The sequence below is a fragment of the Argiope bruennichi genome, chromosome X2, assembly GCF_947563725.1.
Source record: "Argiope bruennichi chromosome X2, qqArgBrue1.1, whole genome shotgun sequence".
Classification (NCBI taxonomy): domain Eukaryota; kingdom Metazoa; phylum Arthropoda; class Arachnida; order Araneae; family Araneidae; genus Argiope; species Argiope bruennichi.
In genome coordinates, this window is record NC_079163.1 from 7,692,837 (window position 1) to 7,711,558 (window position 18,722).

Consider the following 18,722-nt stretch of genomic DNA (forward strand, 5'->3'; position numbering starts at 1 on the left):
TGAAGGTGAAAAATTCCCCGTTACAACACCTGTTGTCATGTCAGACTTCTACATGGATGATTGTTTGTCTGAATCAAACACATTGGATACTACGAAAGAATTACAAACCCAACTTACTCAAATGCTCGCTTGTTGTGGGATGGAGCTGCACAAATGGTGCTCTAATAGACCTCAACTTTTGAGTCATAACTGTGTGAATAGTGACTACTTGTTTGATTCCTCAAATGAAGTAAAAGCTCTGGAAGTTTTGTGGAAATCTCAACTTGATTGCTTTGCCTTTCGAATGACTGTAGATAATTCTGCTAAATATACAAAGAGAACTGTTTTATCAGTTATTGCAAAAATTTATGATCCCTTTGGGATTTATGATCCCTATTTATTCCCCTTTAATTTATGATCTTTCATTACAAAGGCAAAGATTTTCATGCAAACTGTTTGGTTTTTAAATATAGATTGGAATGATTCACTTCCAACAAAAGAATCTCAAGAATGGACCCAGTTCCTGGATTGCTTCGTAAGGTTAATGATTTGGACATCAACAGATTTGTTCTTATGGAAAATTCAAAAGTTGTAGAACTTTACGGATTTTCAGATGCAAGTGAAAAAGCATATGGAGCCGTCGTATATATAAGGTGTATAGCATCGAATGGAAAAATTACTACTAATTTTTTTCGTAGTAAATCCAGAGCTTCCCCTTTAAAGACAATCACAATTCCTAAACTTGAACTGAATGCTGCTGAGCTATTGTCTAAATTTGTAACAAAAGTTGTCAAGTCCTTAAAACTAGATATATCAGCTATTCATTTGTGGTCAGACTCGAGCACCGTATTATGCTGGATACAACAATCACCACATCTTCTCAAGGTGTTCGTTGCAAATAGAGTGAGTAAAATCGAAGAACTGACAAGTGACTTTCAGTGGCATCATGTGCGTTCAGAAGATAATCCTGCCGATCTGGTATCCTGTGGTCTAGAACCTGAAAGGCTTCATGCGTGGTGGAATGCTCCATCATTTTCGCAACATAAACTAAAACCAACTTTGGACAAAGAATTAATATGTAATAACTCAAGTGACGATTTATCTGAATTAAAACTGCAGCCGGACATTTCTTCATTAGTAATAACTGATACTTGTAATTTCATTGCTAATCTAATTGAAAATTGTTCAAAGTATCTTAAGCTAATTAGAATTTTTAGCTTCATTCGCAGGTTTCTTTTCAATTGCAGGAATCCCAACAATAGAGTGGTCGGTGCATTAAAGTCTGCTGAAATCAAAGAATCAGAATTTATAATGTTAGTTTCATTCAAAAAGGTGAGTTTTTCGAAGAAATAAATTCGCTTAATAAAGGACAGTCAGTATCTCCAAAAAGTAAGTTACGGTTCTTAAATCCCTTTCTAGACAAAAATATTATTAGTGTAGGTGGTCGATTGGAACAATCGAATTTAAATTATGATTCAAAATTCCCCATTGTTTTACCTGCAAAACATAAGTTAACCAATTTGATTGTGCAACACTATCATGTAAAATATTTGCATGCAGGGTCACAAGCCTTATTAAATTTTCTTAGAGAAAAATTTTGGCCTTTACAAGGTAGGAACTTATCTTGAAAGATTTTCCTCAATTGTGTTGTTTGTTTTAAACAAAAACCTGTAGTTGCTAACCAAATAATGGGAAGTCTACCACCAGATCGAGTTAGCCCTGGTGCAGTGTTTAACAAAACAGGTATCGATTTTACTGGCCCATTTTTAATTAAATATAGAAACCAACGCAAAGGAATTTATCATAAAATTTACCAATCAATGTTTGTTTGCTTAGCCACAAAGGTTGTCCACTTAGAGATGGTTGATGATCAGAAGCGCTAATAGCTTGTCTAAAAAGGTTCTTTGCTTGTCATGGAAGAAGTAGTGTTTTAATTTGCAATAACGCTACAAATGTGGTGGGTGCTAATTTAGAACTAAAAAAAGTTGTATAAGTTGTATAAATCAAAGGATAAGATAACTGATTATTGTTCATCTGAAGATGTAATTTGGAAGTTTATCCCCCCCCCCAGGGCACCTAATTTTGGAGGCATCTGGGAGGCGGGTGTTAAGTCCTTCAAATTATATTATAAAAGAGTAGTAGGAACCACTAAATTAACGTATGAAGAATTCTTACCTGTTAGTAATCAAATTGAATCCATCTTAAACTCTAGACCAATTACTCCCTTATCGGTCGACCCCAATGATCTTAATGTACTTACACCAGGCCATTTTTTAATTGGTCGCCCTATAACTGCAATAGCAGAACCTGAAATTAACGTACCTTCAAATTGATTAAGTAGGTGGAAATTATTAACCAAGTTTGTACAAACAATTTGGAAAAACTGGCAGCATGGTTATTTAAATCACTTCCAACAAAGATACAAATGGAACTTTCAAAAAACAATATTGTCCCAGGCAGCATGGCTATTTTGAAAGAAGACGACACACCTTTGTGTAAATGGTCTTTATGTCGTAAAAGTAATTCCAGGTAAAGATAACAACGTACATATAGCTATAATTCGTACTGCTACAAGCACGTACAAAAGGCCAATATCTAAGCTATGTTTGCTGCCTATTGAATAATTTGATTGTATATATTAATCAAACTTGTAATTACTTGTATAAATAATGTTAATTATATTGTGAACTCGCAATGAATAATAATATGTAAAAAATGTTGTTTACTTAAGTTTTTCAAATTGAATAATATAATTATTCAATGTGGGGGAAAATGTTAAATATCAAGCAAAAATATTGTTAATATCGCCGTGTCAGATGATAGTGCGCCAGTTGGCAACCATTCTTCTATATAGATTCTGATTTTTGTTCTTTATTATTCTTGTTCGTCTCTTGTTTCGTGGCTGGCGTTCTATGATGAGCGTTCAGTCATTATTAGTATGGAACTGTTAATTAAATTTTGTTGATTACAAATTAATTTCATCATTTAAGAAACGAACCAGCACTCGTCGAAACTTTATAGAAAAAGTAATGCATATAGTCCATTTAGTAATCTACATTTTATATTCTACAGGTTTTATCATAAGTTTTAAAAAAATTTCTCAAATTTTGGGCCACCTATGTCAAATGGTTGACTGCCTATTAGTCTGAATATTCAGAGGAAATTGCTCAAATATGTAACAATTTAGACATATGAAATTCGGTGTATAGCTTTGACTTTAAAACTGTAGTAATATGTCGAATTTTTGATTCAATCAGTTAATGATTATAATACTTGTTTTTATTAGTATAAAGTAAAATATTAATTACATTTTTTGAACATTAATAGTAGCAGTATTCATCTATAATACAGACATAATAGGTATACAGCCATGAGGACGACAATAGTATAAAAGCAATAAAAAAAGGACCAAGTGACCATTAGTTTGTATATGAGCTTTGCGGTAATGAAGCTTTCCATCCCAAACTAATTCAGCAGATCGATAAAAACAATTGGAAATAATAAACAGTTCGTCAACAAGTAGAACTGTCAAGGCATTACTGAGGGAGTCTTGCAGTTTATTTGCAAGTATTTCAAAAACTATTACAGATATGTATGTAATTTTTCGTATTCCGTTTTAGCGATGTTTATCCTAGCATTGCAATCATGAAAAAATTTTACTATGTTACAATTCATTTTTTTTTTATCACAATCGTATTTTAAAATTTATAAAAAATATTATTTTTTTAAATACATAAATTTATTTCATCCATTTATGTTGCAAAATTATGTTCTTTAAATGAATTTTAAAAAGTTGAGAAATAGTCCCAAGATATCACCAAAGGTTCATTCATTTCAATAAATATTAGAACCATTTTTCAAAATTTTATAACTGTCGTAATTTTCATCAGAAGCTTATAAAAAATTTTGGTGGCTAAATTCATGACAATCAATCGATTGAGAGGGAAAAATTCATAGTGTAATGTTAAAATTTAATAATTAATTTATTAGATTAATTAGTCCAGTTAATCAGCATGCCTATCTAAACAAACTTGTTCTTTTGAGACACTTCCATCAACACTTTTTTTTTTTTTTTTTTTGAAAATGCGAATAAATAACAAGGCTGCAGAGGTGTCTCATTATTTTTGTAGATGACTGTACAATTCATCCGTATATAATTTTCAAAAATTAAATAAACGATGAAAAATTCAAATGCAAATGATACTAAATGCATCTAAAATAATAAAAAGATAGAGATAAACCTCTCATTTGCAATTTGAAAAAAGCACCTTATTTAATATTAAGTTGCTTTGATGAAGGTAGTTGGAACATCGAAAAAGTTTTAGACATTGCTACAGGATATATAAAGATTGCGCATGTCCGATTCACGACAGCCTAGAATAAGCGAAAGCCCTTTGGTGGTTTAAGAGAAGATAAATGTGATCTATGGAAAAAAGAACAATATCATAAACAACTTTTTATTTAATGATATAGAGATAAAAATAAATATTCTCTTAAATTAATATTTTTTGTTGGCAAAATATCAAGTGCTTCTGCATAAATTAAGTCATTCTTGGATATACGTAAAAAAATAAATAAAAAAAAATAAAGACATTTCAGATTTTAGGAATCTGATTATGGCATTTTATTTTTTGGATTTTTTTTTTTCTATATGAATAATTTAAAATTTTATATTCGCCAAATTGTACTTGAGAGCTAGAAGTAATTCGCTTTGCCCATTTAAGATGGAGATATAAATGGACTAAAAACAAAATTAGAAATTAGAAATTAAGTTTCATTGATTTTTAAAAAGGCGAAAAATCTCAGCAACTGATAAACAAATTTATACTCTTAGTATTTACTGTATTATATATCCAAAGTTTTCTTGCAAAACTCCAAATTCGAAATCGGCTTGCATTACTTCTTATTTATTCTATTCAAAAATCAAGTTCGAGTCAAAAGTCAAAATCTGAAAAATATATATCAATTCATTAAATTTTGAAAATTGCCAAATTTTGTTATTCAAATTTTCAATCTTTTATTTTGCCAATGTTTCTAGAAGAATGTCATTTATACCTATGAAATCATGCATTTGAAAAAACGTTGAATTCGTAAGACTTTTCAGATCACTTATTTGATATACATCAGTAAAGACAAAAAAAAAAAAAAAAAAAAAAAAAAAGCATACATACTTCCTCAGATCGCACTTACACTGAAATATATAAATGTGAATCAAGATAAAATTAGTTTTTCTCCAGTATTCATAGCGGTTACTTCAGCAGATTTTTCAATTGATTCTTTTTAATTTCAAAATTATTTTTTGAAGCTTTTAGCAAGAAATTTATATTATCTTTTTTCAAATGAAAATTTTGTTTGACCTTCCTCTATAGATGAAATTCACATTTTCGATGTTTAAGCTGTATTCTGGATAATCCTGATTTCGGTTGATAAAATAAAGATTTAGAATTGTGGGCGTCAAATGTAGTGAGGTGTATCCGTTCAAAGTCCCGATGGCCAATCAGATGCCGTCTTTGGAGCTCCGCCTTCTCCTGAGCGGCATCCATTAGCGGAGTTGGTTGTCTTTCACGAATGCTCTAACTGACGTATCAGCATGCGACAACAAAATATAGTCTCCCTGGTAGTTGATGATGCAAGTGAAGTTCGTCTGATCTGTGATACCCGTCACTCAGTACAGCTGCTGTCTAGTTATGAAGTCATCCATCACTTTGCACCCTTGAAATACAACAGGAACTGGCTGTTTTGTTTTGAATGGAGGAAATCTCATCGAGCCGTTAAGCCTACCAGCCGTACGGTCAGTACGTTGCGGCGGCGGTAGAGCGGTCTTCTAATGGAATATCGTTATGGAAGAATCACAGTTGCAAACAGCAGGCAACAAACAAATGATGCCTATGTATGAGGTCCAAAGTAAGTCGCTATTTTGTGATTTCTTTTTCAATCCAAAGAAAAGTAGCTCGAGAATCGCAGCTAATTATTAGAAATTATCAAGAGTGCAATGACTTTTGAAAGATTTTTTTGGGAAATAAAAACACGAGTGTCTTTCCCAATAACTTTTGATGAAAAAATCGAAGGCGGAAAAGGACATTTGTAAAACTGCAGTGAATACTATATTTTATTTGACTTGCTCTATTCTGGAGATTAGTTTTAATCTCTTTCTGTAGTTCCTATAAACATTCAATATTTGTAAATTATATAATGTCTTTATGTTTTGTGTTATTTGAAAGATCGGAAAAAGAAAAAGAACCCGGTGAATACGAAATGCTTCATGCCCAACTGACTTTTCATCAACTCTAGAAGCATGAAAGTGAAGGTCAATGTGATAAGTGTATATTTGAGTTATAATCTTTAAAGTATTGTGATATTATCAGATAATTGAAAAGACAGTAAATCGAAGGATTTTTAGTATAAGTGAAACTGTTTCAAAACTTCAGTTAGCACGGAGAACAGACTGAATGCAATCATTAAAAGACAAGGAAAAGAAAAAGCAAAGAAAAGTTTAATACAGAGATACCATCCATTGAAACAACATGCAATAACGAAGAATTGGTATATTGTGGGCAAACTATATTTTAGTACAAAGTGATGGCATGCGTTTCAGACAAGGAGGACAATTCGAATCCACCAACCTTACAAGAGGAAATACCTCTGAGAATCCCAGGTACTGGCACTACCCTGTCCAATTGCTCGGACGACCTGCTGAATTTTTCGGACAAGACATTCTCACTTTCTTCCCCTCCTGATATTTACGCTTCTTCTGAGAAAGATGAGGAATCTAGAAGTCCTGCTCATCAGGAGGAGGAAGAAGACAGTACTAGACTCGAAAGAGAAAATTCTGATGCCATCCCTGTTGAAGACAATTCAGAAAGTAGACCAGACGATGAATATTTTCGACCGATTAAAAAACTTCGAATGGTAGAATTTCGAGAAGAGATGGCACCGATTCCTCCTAAGCCACTCACGTCTTTCTTTATCAAGGATATTTTGAATCATAAACCGAGCACTCCCCGAAGGCACTCTATCTCTACAGATCGAGGGATAGTAAGACCTTGGGATTTCGGTGGACCTGGGTCAACTTCAGCCACGTCCAGAAGAAGGCCTCGGTCAGCGGACGACGACACTCGTTCAGACAAGTTTGAAAGTGATTCTTCTGAAAGTCCATCTGGGGGATGCGTAAACACCTCCCCGCTGGATGCTTTGTTTGAGATGACTAGCAAAGCATTTGAAGGTCTGGATGCCGAAGAAAAAGCTTCAGGTAGGAATTAAAAAATTTTTCTCTTAGTTTACTATGGACGGCAAGTAAGAGATTGTATTTATAAATTTATCTTAACACCCCTGGTACACTAAAAGTTGAATTTTGGTAATAGGTTTGTAAACATCAAGGATGCTTGCTCAATAAAATTATTCTAAATTTTAGATAAAATATTCTATGATATCTTTTTTTTTTAGGTAATGAAAGCTGCTATTGCAGTTAAACTATACAATCAATATAATTACCCGTTTTCTGTAAAAGAAAATTTTACTGTTAAATTATTTAAATTTAAAAAAAACAATCTCTGCAATGTGATTATATTTTTTATTTATCTGTTTCAGCAAAAGTAAAAAAAAAAAATTAGTTTTATTCATTTATGTGTATATTATTAATGAGCGAATTCTCAGGCAAATATAAATACAACTATATTAGCATGTGTTTTCCGTATTTGTTTTGAACTTTTTATGCTTAATGCTGCCATGTATTTTTCAATTCCGATATGTTTGCTTTGAAATGTGGATTTTTTCATTTGTTTGTTATTACGTACACTGAAATTCTAAAACAAGGAGAAACTTTCTTCGGGAATCCTTGAATTACCTTCTGAACTGTCTCGAAAATCAATATTTCGTATTTCTTTTCGATTCTACATAGCTAACTTAAGCTCGTTTAGAATTATTTATTGTGAATGTCGTACCAAATAAATCTATATTTATCTGTACTATGTAGGGATTTATAGGATAAATGGTATTTGTTATTATTCTGAAGTGACTATATGATATCATTTAAATGAATATTAGAAATCTTAATTCTCATATCAGAACTTTAATTATCGACTGGAAAAGTTATTAAAAATTGTACTTTTTAGCTAACACTGTTATTTTTTATTAGTAATATATTTCTTCTCAAATTTCTTTCGTGGAAAAAATATTTATTCCATTCTTGAAAAGGCATTCCTTGATCAATAAATCAGCTTTTACTGTTTCCAATAAATCTTGACAACTATTATATTTACTTCTGTAACAAACTGTATGGGAAAATGTATATGGAATTAAAAAGAATTTTAGCATATACTTGTCTTTCAGCTCATATAATTCACTTCTGTATTATATCTTTATAATAAGCTAGTTTTTTAGATTTTTTCATTATTGTATTTTTTTATGAATGCTTAGAAAAATTTTCAGAGTGCTTTGATAGAATTTAGTTTTTCGAAAATTTTAATTTTTTCCTTCAGTGAGTCTTTTATATGGAATTACTGCAACATTCGGTTTTTTTTTTTTTTTTTTTTTTTTTTTTTTTAATAAGTTTTGTTTTGTGAGGGAAGCTACTTCAAATGAATACTGGATTAAATGAAACGTCGTTTTGTCAATTGTACCACATGAAAATAATCTAATATCATTTAATGATTAGTTAAGTGTTGTTTGTCTCTATTTACAATTAATTGCTAAGAATTATTCCGCTATCCATAACATAAATTTATCCTTAATTTAAGCAATTTTGCAATATTTTAAGCTGTCTGATTTAATAAAAATGTTGACGCAACTTGTCAGCGATAAATGTTCGGTTATTTTTGCGACAATTAAAGATTATCGTGTTGTTTGGGGATATTATTACTATTATTATTTGCATTTTTATATAATGCCCAGAAAGGATTTTATTAAAAACGGCTATATTTGCTTTGGTATGTTACTCCAACAGAAATGGTTAGCAAACAGGACGCTATAGGTATCCTTTTTTGTATCCCAATATTTAATTAGTATGCTCCAAAATCTGTAATAAATGACGTAATGAAAGTTTTCATTAATATTTTTCTGCCTGATTTTAAAGGATAGAAGATTGCAAAAATCTGATGAAAAATAACCCTATTATATACATTTAAATACTTTGTTTCCTAAGTTTTTTTAAGTCTTCAAATGGTGTATTTAGAAATTATCTTCCATAAGATTTTTTCAATATTTATAATGATAATAATCTTAATATTTGAGTTAATTTCCTCTTATTAAGCCAACTGTTTGACAAAAACTAGATTAGTCAAACGCACCTTCATATTTTTATTTTTGTTATATTGTCAAAAATTCTGCTGTTTTGTTTTACAGAACAAAAACTCCGCTGTTTACAGAAAAAAACTCCACTGTTTTATTTTATCAGAGTGCTTTTGTGACACATAAAATTAATTGATTTAGTTATTTAATTCTTTGTTAACTTCCATTGAAAATCAAATATTATGGATAATTGATTTTTATTTTTTTATTTTTCATGCAGAAATTCTAAGAGCTAAACAAACAAAATGACATTTTGAAAATTCCTGGCTACGGTCTGGAAAAAATTAATTTGAACAGAAGAAATACATATTTTTTAGGGAACGATTCCATAATCCCTTTTATAAAGGCAACTTCTTTATAATCTATTTCCATTCATTTTTGAGGGAATGGAAAATTTCAAATTTCATTTACTGGAAAGTTTCAAATCCTTTATCCAGCAAATTTGAACCTAAATTGGATGAAAAAAAATTTAATTAATACCCTTGCATATTTGCAGAAAATTGCATAAATTCCCAATTTGATGACAAATTTTATATGTAAACAGGACACTTACTCTTAGGACACTTTCTGTGCTCATCCAAAAAGTGAAGATAATTTTTATGTGTATCTCATTGCATTAAAAAAAATATGAGACATCCAATTAGAATTACATTAAAAGTATTTGTGGAAAGATAATGAACAGGAATTCCAAAATTTTCTTGCCTATAATATTGTTGCAAAATTAAATGTATAAAGAGATATTCATTTGCTAAGAAAAGAAAAGTTCTATTTCTCATTCGCTCATTAAATGAGTTTTGCTTTCCGTCTGTTAAACCAAACTAATTGAAGATGAAATCTGATCAGTATACTATATAGAGATGGCGTCGGTTTCGACTCTGAAGAAAAACTCGAAGTCATTGACTTCCTAAAAATATAGGCAATCATTTTGTTTGCAGTTAGTTACTATTTAAAGGCTCCTTAATATCTAAAAGGACATTTTTATAAGGATATCGCTGACAAATGCATATTAACGAGTACAATTTAGCTTTACTATATGCTTCAGAAACTATTTTTTTTTTTTTAATGAATAAAGAGCTGTTTTGTTTTTGATAGCTGTTCTGTTCTAAAACAGATCGTATTTATAAAGTTACAACTATATAAAAAATGACAGAAATCATTTTTATTTTTTATGTTTTGCATCAACTAATCGTCTTGAGGGAGATTTGATTTTAAAATTTTTTGAGAATAAGCCTTCTCGAGTTCATTTATTTCATAAGCATACTGGCATTATATGTTTAGCGCACTACGACCGTCATCCAAACCCCTTACGTAAAAACTAAACAAATCCAAGGATTTATTTCTTTGATCCTCATTTTTTTAAACATTATGGTACATAACAAAAGAAGTATTATTGGGCGTGAGACACAAATCCTGAAAATTTATGCTGTATTTTTTCTTCTGATTTCAATTTTTTTTTAAATATTGCTTTTTGTAAACGGTGATATTAAATGAAATTCAGAACAAGTTATTTATTTTTCCAAAAATTCTCACCATTTCCAATTTCTTCTGTATGTAAAATTTGAATAAAATTTTATCAAAAATTTTACTAATACCACTCTTTTTAATTGCAATTAATGACTTGATGCCACGCAAATATTGATATTTGTTTTATTTTTGCGTTTTAATTCTTTCCATGTAGTTTAAGAATGTAACAAGTATTAAACTGGAAAATACATACTCTTTATCCATTAAAGACCTGATCGTTGGAATGCCGATAATGGAAAAGCATAAAAATGGAAAGCATAAAAATAATATCAGACTCAATTTTAGATGTTTTTATTAAGTTCTTGTCGATGTTTTACAGCTGAAATATGAACTTTAAAGATTGGTGACAAAAAAGACAAGAAATATAATTTCTCTAATTAACAAAGATTGATATATACATACGGCAATAAAATTCAGCTTTAAAGATTAAAAAAAATATTCATTGTTATAACAAATTATTGCTACAGCTTTAATTTCCAAACAAGTTGGTTCTTATTTCAGATATAACCATATCGTAGAATTCCAACAGGATTAACAGTGAAGGAAGTAAAATAATTTATTTACTGTTGATAGTAAATAGCGATTATCCCATGAATTATCTTCCATTTCATTTCTACACGGTAAATAATAAAAAACTGTACTATCTCTTTTTCTCTCTGTTTCATATAAAGAAACTGTTGTGAGAAAGTAAACAGGAAATTTGCGGGAGGGAAAAAAAAAAAAAAAAATGTACAAACGTCCTTCTTTTAACAAGCAAGTGAAAGTGCCCCCTTCTTCGCGCTGTTTTACCCGTGGCCCCAAATTATTCAGTTAGGACAGGGTTCCGTTAAGAAGGGAGAAAATGATGAACCGCGGTGCGTGAAACACATATCAGGTGCTAATATAAAATAACATTTTTGTTGTTGCACGAATTGTGGAAAAAAAAAAAAGCTATTAGAGGAAATTATGGTCGGTTTTCTTTTGAATGCAGTCATTAATTATCTATTAAATTTATTTCCCACTAAATTTTCAAGACATATTCCTCACGGTGTATTTTTAGAAGAATTAGTGTTACCCAGAAACAGAAGATTTGCTATTTCAAATCTCATATTAGAATGCACATATGAACTTGCTTTAATTGACAGTCATCGTTTTGGATTCCAAGTTTGATTTCATTATTTGAAAAAACATCTGTCTAGTCAATTTTGTCTTAATCCATTTAAAAAAGGTGAATTTAAATATCTCTAAGTACTTTCTTGTGTAAACACTGAAATCGCGACCAAATGACTTGGTTTGCAGTGTTAATAGAGTGTTAGTTAACAACAAATTTAAATGAAATTTAAAGCGAGAAATTCATAAGAATTTTGGGCAATAAAAATACTGTTGTAAAAATTGGCAGCTGATAGTTTTTACTTCATAAACAATTATTCTTAAAGAAAAATGTTATTAAGTCAGATATTGCACTCATAAGTTGATATATATATTCCTTAAACAAAATTGATCGTACAAAATAAATATGTTTTTAATTCTATTTATCTCTCTAACGTGGTACATTTTCGAACACATTTTAGTTGGAAAGGTCAAAAGACAGCACATAATTTAATATTCAATTCAATAATTCAACAATTAATATTTAATTATTTTGAAAATACATTTATCATTGATTGTTCATCAATTTCTGTTAAATTACTTTGTTTCGGATATTCATTGCTGTTTTACTATCAAATGTTAAAACGACTATTTCGTCGTTCTCATTTTCCGCATGTGATAGTAAATAAGCATTTCAACAGCATTAAGAAGTTAATGAAATCATAAGGTGAAATTTTCTTAGTAAAATTCAAAATATTGAATTGAATTGCTTTAAACTTCGAATAAAAACATTTCAAACAAATAGGATTACAGAGGGTATTTTATAAAAGTAAGAAAATTATTGATAGAGAAATTCAATTAGAAACCTTCTCTAGCGTCAAGATTTCTCTGTATTTGCTATAAACTGTTGAATATTTAGATTAAATAACTTGAACAACTAATTAGACTAATAAGTTTTACAATTTTTTTGGGAGAAACTTTTTATATGAAAATGTTATTGTTATTTCGTAAATTTAAACTAAATTACACTAAATATATTATATAATATTGTACTAAAGAATAAAAGAAAATAAACATTATAAATAATATCGAGCATAATTAATAATTTAATTAAATATTAGTATATTAAGCATTATAATATCAAATATTTAATTAAATTGAAGGTCTAGCTAAGTGAAAGTTAAACCATTAATTAGTTAGTGAAAGTTAAACCATTAATTATTTTAGTTAGTGAAAGTTAGTCAGACCTTTAATGCACGATAGAAAGTAACTTGTTTTTACACACTTTTAATTTATTTTATGTTTCAAAGATAAAATTTCGAAATCAATTTCTCACTAACTTTCTAATGCACTAGAATTCTTAAATATTTTACATTTGTATATTCTCGAAATCGATGTACTATTTTAATATTTTCAAGATTGTATAATTCGTGAATTCATTAGTTTAATTCCACTTAAGTTCCAAAGGAATAGTGCAGATTGGTAATGAAATTGAAAAAAAAAAAGTTGGAAATTCCATGATATTTATAATAATAAACTACAAATTAAAGACTAAAATGTTGAATTTTTTTTAAAAAAAGTCTACTTTTTTTGTTTACTAATTAAAAGTGTGTTTCTTAGAATAAATTTTATTGATTTCTTCATAAAATACTAAAAGATGCATCTGTCCTAAAAAAAATAAGAACACAACATGGTTAGAAAGGCTGTTTATTACAAGTTATAACAATATGATATTTTTCATTTATTATCTTTATTTCATTTATTTATGTTTGTAAAAAAAATATATATTTTCTTCTTACTTTAACATCTGTTTCAAATTTCCATAAATCGACTTGCTTCCTTTAATAATCTTTGGAAAAATTAAAATCATATTCTTTATGTAAGAAGTATATCATTAAAGTCTCTACCTTATCATAGTGATTAAGGAAATAATTGCATTGGATGATATTAATTGGCAAATTATTATAAAATTTATAATCTTCGTTAATTCTAAAACTTGCTCTAATAGCGCAAATAAGATAGATCAAAGTATTTTAGGAAAGCTCTTAAATTTATACACATCATTACAAAAGTTGGAAGATGTATGTATATTGTATATTGTCAAGTGCATACCTCATCATATACCTCTTCGAAATTTTTTAAAGTTTAAAAATCTTTCATTTGCAAAATAACAATTATTGAATTCTTCATCTAAAATATTTTTTTTATCTCTTCTTTTATCAAAATACTTTTCGTCGTCTCACATCTTCTGTGACATTTGAAAACTTCTCTGTCATAAAAAAAAAGGATTCATTTATCTTTCATGGCTTTATGATTATTAAAGGAAACGGTAGAAACGTGAGATTTATAAAGGATAAAAATTTTGCTGTATACTAAATGCTCATTTTCAAGTGAAACAGACATTTTAAATTCATTTCAATTTTTTATTTATTGTATTTCATTATGAATGCACTTGCCACAAATATATGGCTGTTTGATTTTAAAATATGGGCACAAAGTGGGAGAAGTTTCAAAAGTTCAACGCACGTTGAATACACAAAACTTTCTACTTAAAACTGTGGGCTTTGTAAATTAGAAGGTTCAGAAATTTTATATCTTTAAATACAGTTATTTCTAATTAACTTCATATTAAAATTTTACATTGATGGGGGCAAGTGTATGGGGAGTTAGAATGTCGTTTTCCATATCACCACACAGCATCATAATTTGCAGTTTTAGAGAATAATGATGGGAGATTCTGAGAACTGCTGTTCGACTACGGGGTCTGCTCTTTCTGCACAATATAAGTCACAATTAGGTGTGATTCTTACCTGAAGGAAGCAATGTATTCTCATTTTGAACTTTGAACAAAAATTTGCTCGAGAAATTGAACAAATTCTTTGCTTAAACTCTTATCCGCCAAATTTATTTTACCTTTTTGTTATATAATACTTTCTGTTTCGGACGCACACCGTTATTTCAATTCTTAAAAGAGATTTAAAAATGCTGAAATACTTAAATATTTTCAAATCAATTTAGTCATTTACATTTTTGCTACTTTGGCTTATTTATAAATTTAAATACGAAAAACTGTAATCAGGTCCTTATTGTAAAAGAAGAAATCACATTATAACTATATATATAACAATTTATAACAATAACAATTTATCTCGCTTTTTCTCTCTATAAAAAGCATTTCCTTCAGTCAAGAAAATGTTAAAGATTATTAATATTTTAATTATATGAATTAAAATATTAATCATTAATTAAAATTTCTTATATTTTAATTATTTAATATAAATTTATATTTTAATTAAAATTAACAATTAATATTCTAATAAATGAACGTTATTAATATTTGAATTTAAATAAATGTAAAAAAAGCATGAATTAGTCCCTACGCCGTGTTGATTGCCCATGCTATTGAGTCAAACAGAAATGCATAATATTTTCCGACTATGGATGATAATTTGTTTAATTCTGAAGGAATGCTTATTGTCAAAACTATCGGAGAAAACTGAATGATATGTACGTCATGTTCACTTCTCTATTTGAAGAAGTGTTCGTTGAAATCACATATTACAACAATGATAAAAAACATGTGAAGGGATAAACTTTAATAGAAACAAATTATATAATAAATATTCAAAAGTTGTTGATCATTTATTAGTCGTTGATCAAAATATTTTCTACTATTCCTCTGAACAAATATATAAACAGAGAATTTTTTATTTATTTTTAGGTGAATAATTAGATGTCAGACATTTAAATATTTAGAAAAGTAAAATATTGGTGGAGTCTTTTAATCGTAAAATGAAAGCACTTTTAACTATTTTTCCATTATTTAATGAGACTTATATTTGTTTTTCAAGATAATCAAGGAGGTTCAATTTTTTATATGCTTTTATGAAAATCCTTTTCTAATATTATGAATACATAACTCTGGAAACAACAATCGTGGCAATTATTATGTATTGCATCTCTTATCAATGAAACCAATGCACAAATTAGGCAAAAAAAAAAAAAAAATGACGAGAGCTTTTTTTATTTTTATAATTTATTCATATCAATAATGAATCATTTGCAGCCAATTTATTTTTCTTCTTACATAGACACAAGAAACATATCAACAAAATATACGAAATATATCAAGATATATACGATATAAATATCAACATGTCAAGAAAATATACGATTTAAAATGGACGACATAAGAACAACTTTTGTGAAAAGCAATATCTTTTATTTTTAAGGTAGTTTTCTGCCAGTTTCGAATTTGCATGTACTTCTTGCTTCGGTATTATCCATATCTATTTAACATTTAAAAAGATAATGTTACAACCTCCATCTTTGTCAGCAATTACAAATTAGTAGTAATTCTTTTTTAATTTTTCAATTTTATTTTTTCTGAGCTAAGAAATAATATGAAACAGATTTAGTTATACTTTCGACGCAGTTAATCGATATATTACTTTTTATTAATAATATTTTATTTTTTAACATCTATTCAATTTATTTTCCCATATTTGTAAAAGTTTCTTTTTATGTTAGATTTGGCCTGTAATTACAGGCTGAATTTTAAGATCCATAACTCAGACACTAATTATATCTTCTTTCGTTGCCTGACTTTTTTGCGCTGTGTACCCTTCTGTGGTACACCCACATCACCTCCCCCCACCAATTAGTATCGAGTTAAAGAAGTTTATGCTTAAAAAACTTTAACAGGCGATCAATATAAGAATATTTTGTTTAGATTATTATACATAATATCGATATTTTTTTAGTAATAATATTTAAAAAAAACTTAACTACAGACATGTAATTTGATTATTAATTCATCATTACTTAATATGTGACATAAAACTTTCATTACATTTCCAAATACAAATAATGCAGTATTAATTTAAAATATTAATTTGGATCAACAAATGAATAGTAATAAATTCTATTTTTAAGTGGAAAACATTATTTTCCCTCCTTCATTTAATATTTTTTATTACTTCCATTTATTTCCAATATCCAGTAGATTTTACCCTTTTTATTATGATGAAGGCACATTTGTTTCTGTTTGTCATAATTATTGCTAATTTCAATGTTATATGTTTTAAATATTTGCCACTCTTTAATCCTTTATCAAAATTTTATAATAAATCATTGTTAACATGAAGCTAAAGATAATCTTCATTCTGATTCTCATACATGAAAGCTTAATGCTGCTGTCAGTTGATGTATAAATGAAAACTGACGATCGAAAATGGTTCGCGATGATACGAATCGATTTCTGAAAAATGATTGTTGCCATCTCAATGAGAATGCAACAGCAAAAGCTCGACTCAACTGTGAATTGTAAGTGTGCGCCGATGACAATCTCTCTCCCGATTTGATTGCTTCTTCTTCTGCAAAGAACTGGGAGAGGGAGATTGTTTTCCTTCCGAATAAATCCATCTTTGTTCTTTAGAATCAACTTCCCCACCTGTTGAAATTACTTTCAGTTATGTAGAATAGGGACGAAAGATGGATTAAAAGATTTAAATGTCAATTAATATAAATATGTACATATTAAAATTTCAGCCATTTTGCCTTTTGTTTATAGTGCATTATAAACAATTCATACATTAAATGACGTCTGACAGTTTCCGACATTCAGAAAAAACCCATCGTTGAACTAGCAAGAGAATGTAAAGTAAAAACTAAACAACTTGTAATAAATTGTCCAGTCAATCAAAACGTGAAGAAATAAAGCTCTTTTATAAATTCATTCATCCAATACTGCAAAATCAATGGCGAACTATTTTAATAAATAAAATAAAATAAGCAACTTCTATAATACGCAAATATATTTCTGCTCTAATTCGGAGCTTCTGTTCTAATTTCTAACTTTTTGTTTGATGTTACCCGCTTGCATTATTTTGTATTGTTGCTCTAATTTTAATATTTAAATATCAAAAATTTTGCATGGTCTTCATGGGTGAGTTTCGTTTTTGGTACTTTGGTTTGCTTATTCATTTGTACTTATAAGAAACAACAGCTATTTGCATACAGATAGAGCTTAAATAAATTGTTCGCATTCCTACGCATTTAATAAATGCCTTAAATTATCATTAGTTATTCTATTTTTAAATCTAATTATGCATTTTAGGAATTTCTTTTCTTCTGTTTCTAATCAAATACATTTCTCCTTTAATTAGGAGAAAATCCTTTAATATTTATTTGACTTTATACGCTTACATTATTTATTTTTATTTTTGCCCTAATTTTAATATTTAAATGTTATAAAAATTTTGCATTGTCTTCATAGGCGAGTTTCGTTTTCTGGTACGATGTATCTGGATTTAATAAATAAATTTTTCCTTTTTTCCAAAATATTCTATTTGTTTTCTTTCTATTGCTTTCTCAAACTTTCTGTTTTCTTTACCCTATTTCCTCCATTCATGGATGATGTTCTATTATAGAATTTTAGTGATGGCAGAAACAAGTGAGTGCAAGAGAAAATTTTAACTCAATCGACTCTCAGATCATTGAAATGTAGTCTGATTCTTATTGACTTTTTTACTCTTTTTAGAATAATTTCGATTCTTGAAGCGTTATGGGCAGCAATGTAACAAAGTATTTTCTTTTCAGTGTATTCTTGGGAGAAGTGCATATGTAACATACATTTCTTGTAAAGATCATCTGAATAAGATTCAAAGATTCTTTCAGATGATATAAACAGTTAGATCACAACTTTTAGTTACACTAGATATTTACTTAGTAGAAGGTAATTTCAACAGGAAGCGAAAAGACTTGAATTTATGCATTTTGAATAGATTCGTTAAATTTTTTTAGCTATGCTTCGATCATGATCAGAATTTATATATATTTTTTAAAAATCAGATAGCTTTCGTTTT

At 28.7% G+C, this 18,722-nt stretch overlaps 1 protein-coding gene across 1 annotated transcript in view; it reads left to right on the plus strand.

Moving 5' to 3' along the window:
• Window positions 1-5,584: 5,584 nt before the first annotated feature.
• The window catches only part of LOC129960424 (transcription factor LBX2-like), a 109,763-nt gene continuing 96,625 nt past the window's right edge, over window positions 5,585-18,722 (plus strand). Inside the window, exon 1 of the mRNA XM_056073845.1 lies at window positions 5,585-7,228. Within this exon, the coding sequence (XP_055929820.1) occupies window positions 6,559-7,228 (670 nt within the window). The 5' untranslated portion in view covers window positions 5,585-6,558. The remainder of the gene's footprint in view (window positions 7,229-18,722) is intronic.